This window comes from Copidosoma floridanum, unplaced genomic scaffold (assembly GCF_036245765.1).
Source record: "Copidosoma floridanum isolate Cflo_tuat_1 unplaced genomic scaffold, Cflo_Japanese_pri ptg000021l, whole genome shotgun sequence".
Classification (NCBI taxonomy): Eukaryota; Metazoa; Arthropoda; class Insecta; order Hymenoptera; family Encyrtidae; genus Copidosoma; species Copidosoma floridanum.
Window position 1 is genome coordinate 19062266 of NW_028321898.1, and position 6158 is coordinate 19068423.

The 6158-nt window shown below is 35.4% G+C and overlaps 1 protein-coding gene across 1 annotated transcript; it reads left to right on the forward strand.

Annotated features, from left to right (window-relative positions):
• Positions 1 to 211: 211 nt before the first annotated feature.
• LOC149374161 (ribosomal protein S6 kinase alpha-5-like) lies at positions 212 to 4465 on the forward strand. The gene is made up of 4 exons (XM_089594759.1): positions 212 to 220; positions 3577 to 3774; positions 3947 to 4288; positions 4370 to 4465. Exons 1-4 carry the CDS (start codon positions 212 to 214, stop codon positions 4463 to 4465), a joined length of 645 nt encoding a protein of 214 aa, XP_089450885.1.
• The last annotated feature ends 1693 nt before the right edge of the window (positions 4466 to 6158 follow it).

Here is a 6158-nt window from a genome sequence, read left to right on the forward strand (position 1 = left end):
TTTTCTTTCCAATAAACCCTTTTCCGACTATTGGCATGCTTACGACCTCTGTGACCCCTAAAGGCTATTTTCAGTCAACTTCGTTAAGTTTTAATATATTTGTTGGCAAGGCAATCTAAATTTAGGTGGCCCTTAAAAGGACCGATGAGACTAATGGTTCAGTAGGGAACGTAAATGATTTCATTGGCCCTGATGTGGACAGAGACCGTACATGAGGAAGGTATGTCACTGATCAATAAATATCTCGTCTTTACGGAAGCGCCTACGCGCCACCTAGCCAGCTAGCTAGCCTGGCGAAAATTCCATTCCATGATGAGTATAGGCCGTGACGATTTAACACTCTAAAATCCGAGTATCAGGAGCCGTACCATATAACTTTTTTTAGCTTCGCGGGCCTATGTAATAAACAGAAAAATAGTTATATGGTACGGCCCCAGGCAGTATGAGCATCGGTATCGATGTATCGATGTCTGTACAATGAATGCATACATATAAAAGGTGATAATGATAAGTCGTACGTGTACATACATGTGAAGGTTATGTTAAAATATTTATACAGTTTACAGTTTTACACACACACACAGATGTGTACGGAACACACACATGAACTAAACATAATATATATGTTAATATATTTTTAAGTAAATATCTTGGTATATATCATAGTTGTTATATATACATGACTACGTTTTAATACGTGGAAGCGTATGTGACAAATGGGATCGCGAGGTTAGAGATTTTGTCAGCGTAGGAAATTATTTCGAAAAAATCAAAAAATTAAATGACAGCGGGTAGTCTCGTACTGGCCAGCCTAGCATCATGTCTTATCCTGGTTTCATATTGAACTTTCTTTACATTCATAATAAATTTTTTAAATTGCTCATTTTACTTTAAAGTACTTATTAAAACAGTACCTGATCACCGAATATCATAGTTCCAAGGATAAATACACCACATTTAATACATTGCAGTAAATTTCAGTTTATTCAAAATATCGTTTTACAAAAGGTGTGTTTTTATTTATACATTATCTGCTATAAAAGTATAAGTTACATTAGAGTACTGAAGAACTCAGAAGCAATGGTGTACTACTGCCTACGCCAACTATGCCATGGTGTAGAGTCGGCACTGTTGTGTAAAAAAATGTAAAGAAAACAAACAAATAATTCGTTTTCTCTTAAACTTAGGAAATATTTTTCTAGAAAAAAAAATTCTTTTTAAATTATTCGTATTAGCATTAATAATAAATTTAAGTACAATACGTAACAAGCCATTTATAAACATTGAAATAATATAACAGTATTAAAAGTTTTAAAAACCACGTTTTTTAATGTTTGTAAGACGTTTTAAGCTAGTAAGAGTGTTTAGATTTCATTTATTTTTTACTTTATGGCCATAAAATAAAAATTTAAAGCCACATGATGGCTCAGTCGGAAGCGTAACCTGCCTACAGATCTTGAGCCCGGGATTCAAGTCACACTCTAGACAAAAATGTTTATTAAAAAACGAAGTATTTTTCTGAATGAAATTTGAGCTTCATAAAACCCACCAATTCACCGATAGTTTCACCTACTGTTAATTAATTAGCAAATGGCTAAATACACTATATGGTGTCAAAATAGCCATGTCTGAGGTCCATGATAAATTAAAAAAAAGGTATATTGATAAAAAATGTCACGTACCAAGAACCAACCATTTTCACTTTTCAACACTTTGGACTGAAAGATGGTTGTCAAATCGATCTATTTTATCATAAAATTATTAAATAGTACCCAAGATTAGCATTAGATTAATGTATTTAATAGATTGGAAAAATTGAAGATTACAACTATAAATACCAAAAATTATAAAATATATCATTTTAATTCAAATAAGTTAATTACTGAACAAGACGATGAAATATTAAAAAAAATTATTTAAAAAATTTTTAAAATAACACTAGAAATAGATTACGTTTTGATTATTAATTGTACTTATCATATATACTTTACCATCCATATTCGTAAGAAAACTGAGATTATTGATGGAGACATTTTTCATTGTATAACGCGATTGCATATTATATATATACGTATATATACGTATGTACATACCTAAAGTTTTGTCACCCTCCCATGATCGCAGCAGTAACATAGTAACATATAAAGGTAAAACAATGGTATATTAGAAGCTTAATTTTATGAAAATCTTTTTTTTTTTAAATCTTAATCGTAATCAAAATTTCTGTGTTGTACAAAACAGACTCCAGCAAAGCTAACAGGTGCCTTTTGTCATGTTTATAAATTTATTACTGTTATGAATACATGCTATTTTTTGTCTATTTTAAGTAAAGTGAGCTTTTGTTTGAATCATGAGCTGCCCTACTTTCCTTGAAGTACCAAGTCACTAACTTGAGAATTTCTATGTAAAGGATTGTGGTAACGCTGACTAGTAGATTAGCATAAACTTTATCAAAAAATGGACGCAAATATTATTACGTATAATTATCGTGTTATAGTTGCTCAGCAATCACGTAAACGTAATAAGATAGTTGCTATAGATCCTTGATAGATATCTCACCTGTCCATTACCTGACTATAACGTGACATTTTGAAATTGTTTTAGTATTAGAGTTACTTTATATTTATGTACATGATAAACAAAATATGCCACAAAAAAATAATATTTTGTATGTATCTCAAAACATGAAGCATGTAGTAAATAAGAAATTATTTTAAGGTATATAGCATAATTCATTAAAAATTAGAATAATTAGAAATGATCTCCCATGGTATAAATGAACGTTTATATTATAAATATTTTGCATCCATTTTGTAACTTACTATACTAGTTACAAATTTTTAAGTAAATATAATATGTTGTACTTTAGATAAGAATTTTGCTTTTTTATTTTAATAATATCTTCTAAGCATAACAAATGCAAGAAAATATCAAAGCATGTGATATTTGAGTAAATTGTTAGTACATTATTGATATTTTAACGCTGTTGAGCAGCATAAAAAAATTTACCGTAAATTGATTGAAACTGCTAAAAGGTCAAATATTCCAATCTTCAGATTAAATAGAGAATAAAATTTTCTAGCGATTGTTAATTTTGGCTTCAGAACTTGCTTCTTTTGATTCGACCTTAATCTCCAAACACAAAAAATTAAATGTTTTGGAAGGTATTCAACGTTTTTTATTTTTGTTAGTTTATTTTGTGAAATTCTTCGTACAAAATTTACAGTTACTCACTGACAATCGTTAACAACTATTAATCTCAAACAGACATTTCGTGTAACGTAGTTTTATACAATTTTTAAAGAGCCAATAATAAATATCACCAATGCAGAAAACAATCGCTTTTATGAGTATTTTGGCAGTGCATACTGCAACATTCATTACACTGTAATATTATAAAAACACGATTTTGTTCATGACTACAATATTATAAGGTAAATAAAATGTCATACAATCATATACATAATCATATGATCATTGCGGGATAAAAGAAATCACGAGCCGGTTTGCACGCGTGATACAACGGTTGCATTCTATCGAAAAAAACACGCGTGACGTAATCTTTGTTGTTTTTAGCTGGGAATAATCTACCAGGACATAGAGCTAGAGAACGTGCTGGTGGACAAGGATGGCCACGTTGTCCTCACAGATTTCGGCCTCAGCGAAGAATTGCGGCCACACGAGCGCACTGGACAAGTTAGGACTTACTCCTTTTGTGGCACACTTGAATATATGGCATCCGAAATAATCAAAGGACAGGATGGCCATGACTTTGTAAGTAGTACTCTTAAGTACCTGCATCGTTGTATTTGTGGGCCTATAATACAACAAACTCGTCTTCATTTTCCGTATGCTCGCGAAACTAGTCACAGGCAGTGGATTGGTGGGGATAGGAATCCTCACGTATGAGCTGATGATCGGAATCCCGACGTTTTCCACAGAGCAGAGCAAAAAACCCGACAGCTTGACAATGTCACAGCACATCCTTAGATATGAGCCTTCTTATCCGGACTTAATGAAACGAAACCTCAGCAACTTTATCCAGAACTTGCTAAATGAAAATTCACGCTCGCAACTGGGAAGCGGTCCCAGGGACGCCGAGGAGGTTAATGAACACAAATTCTATGGTCACGTTGGCTTTGACTTAAAGGCGCTGGCGTGGCGCGAAGTCTCACTGCCCAAGGTCCCCGAAATCAGCCACGAGCTTAACACGAGTAATTTTGAGGAGGAATTAAACAAGATCAACGTCGTTGAGTATGAGGGCAAAGTCCTCCAGAATACATTAAGGGTGTGTTATCCTCACTTGTTATTTAATTTAGAGTATTATACGATAAAACGAATAACAAATGCTATTAGTTTTTTCCCACAGGAATACACTTACGTGTCACCAGTCACCATTCAGAATATGATGCCGGACGAGATAAACCCTCGGCTTGCAAACCAATCTCCGATGTCGCCACAGTGATCCATGAACCCCCGGCGCTTAGCCCTCAAAGCTTATATGCATTACGAGGAGTCAAGTTTCTTCGTAAAGTACGAGCTCGAGAACCACGAGCTGCTTGGTGACAAAACCTACTTGGTGTGACAGTGCTGCCAGGATCGTAAAACACAGATCGACTTTGACATTAAAATAATGCCTAATATCCAGTATTGGCAGAAACTGTTGAGCGTATGTCAAAGCCACCAAAATATTGGTAAGCTGATCGATGTACACGAGGATAGTACATACGTGTATTTAGTCACAGAGATTCTAGCCAGTGGTGAGTTGTTGGTACCCGCTTATTATTATCATTATTATTATTATTATGTTTATCCATTATTATTGTTGTCATTGTGGATGCCATAGGTTATTCACTTAGTACATTTCTACAGCCTTCTGTTACTTTGTACATTTTTTTAATTTTGAGCAGACAGTCAAATTCAAGTCTGCACAGTTGAAGAAAGCGCTTCTAGCGCAAGCGCCGTCCCTGATTTACGATACCATACGCAGCGCCCGAGGTGATAACGAGCAGCACGAGCTACGTCGAGCATTGCGCCGTGTGGAGCCTCGGGGCCATTATGTATGAGATACTTCCGGGCAATAAACTGGCCCCAACAGCTTGAGGTGGTGATTTGACCTGCCGCATCAACCAGTGCGATATAAACTTCGACATCCTGAGGCTGTGCCATAAGCTATCGGCTCTCTGCCGCGGGATTCTAAGATGCCTACTCTGTCTCAACCTGAGCAAACATATGGGCTTGTATGAGGAACTGTGAGAAGTCGTATAAGGTCTCCACCGTTCACAACAGTGTGGACAAACTCAACCCAAAACTGAGGGCGAGCTTCTGGGCTGTAAGCTTAGTGGGTTGGCTCGCAATAACACCAGCGACCACCAATCGGTACATAAAACGACATTTCATGACCAGAACAACTGCATCCAGGAATACCACACGGGTAAATATTTTTAACAATTATTACTTATCTTTTTTTTTTCCTAATATTTATCATTTCAAAGACCATGCGTGTTACTAATTTATAGTGTATATAATGTATAATGTATAGTGCCACGTGTCGTTGCAGGAAAGCCTTGCAGTTCGAGAAAGCGAACAGTCTCAGACTCGGTCTAAGTGGTGAAGGATGCGTCGTCTGGGCCTTCCATCGTTGCAGCCGAAGCAGTGGAGCCGAGAAGTACAAAAAAAGGAAAGTGCTCCGAATTGATTGAGATAGTTGGGGAGTTGACGTCCGGGCCAGTGACGCGACCGTGCAAAAGGCACGTAGAGCAACATCGATTAAATGACATTCAATTACTGCCGTTCTGATTTGCGTTTTAAACATTGTACTTATAATCGCAAGCAGCGATTTTCTGAAATTGCCTAAGTATTACAAGAAACTAATGGAATCAAAAGTTTTTTTTGCATAAAAATTTTTGCGTAGTACTTTAGATTTTTTGGTAAGGCTAGGCAAATTCCTTTTAGTTTTTATATCCTGTCACAAATCTCTTATTTTGCAATAAATGTTATCCATAGCAGAAATCAACTATTCAGATATATTTTGGCGGTAATCGTAGTATAAACCTCCTAACAGTTATAAATTTATAAATATGACAAAGGGCCCTAGTTAGCTTTGCTAAGGTCTGTTATAGTACAACAGCATTTTTTAACGTTAAAATGGAACTTCT

Coding starts and splice junctions, on each gene's coding strand:
- LOC149374161 (XM_089594759.1), top strand. Junction 3,775..3,946: donor GACAGGATGGCCATGACTTT/GTAAGTAGTACT, acceptor TCCACAGAGCAG/AGCAAAAAACCCGACAGCTT. Junction 4,289..4,369: donor TCCTCCAGAATACATTAAGG/GTGTGTTATCCT, acceptor TTTTTCCCACAG/GAATACACTTACGTGTCACC.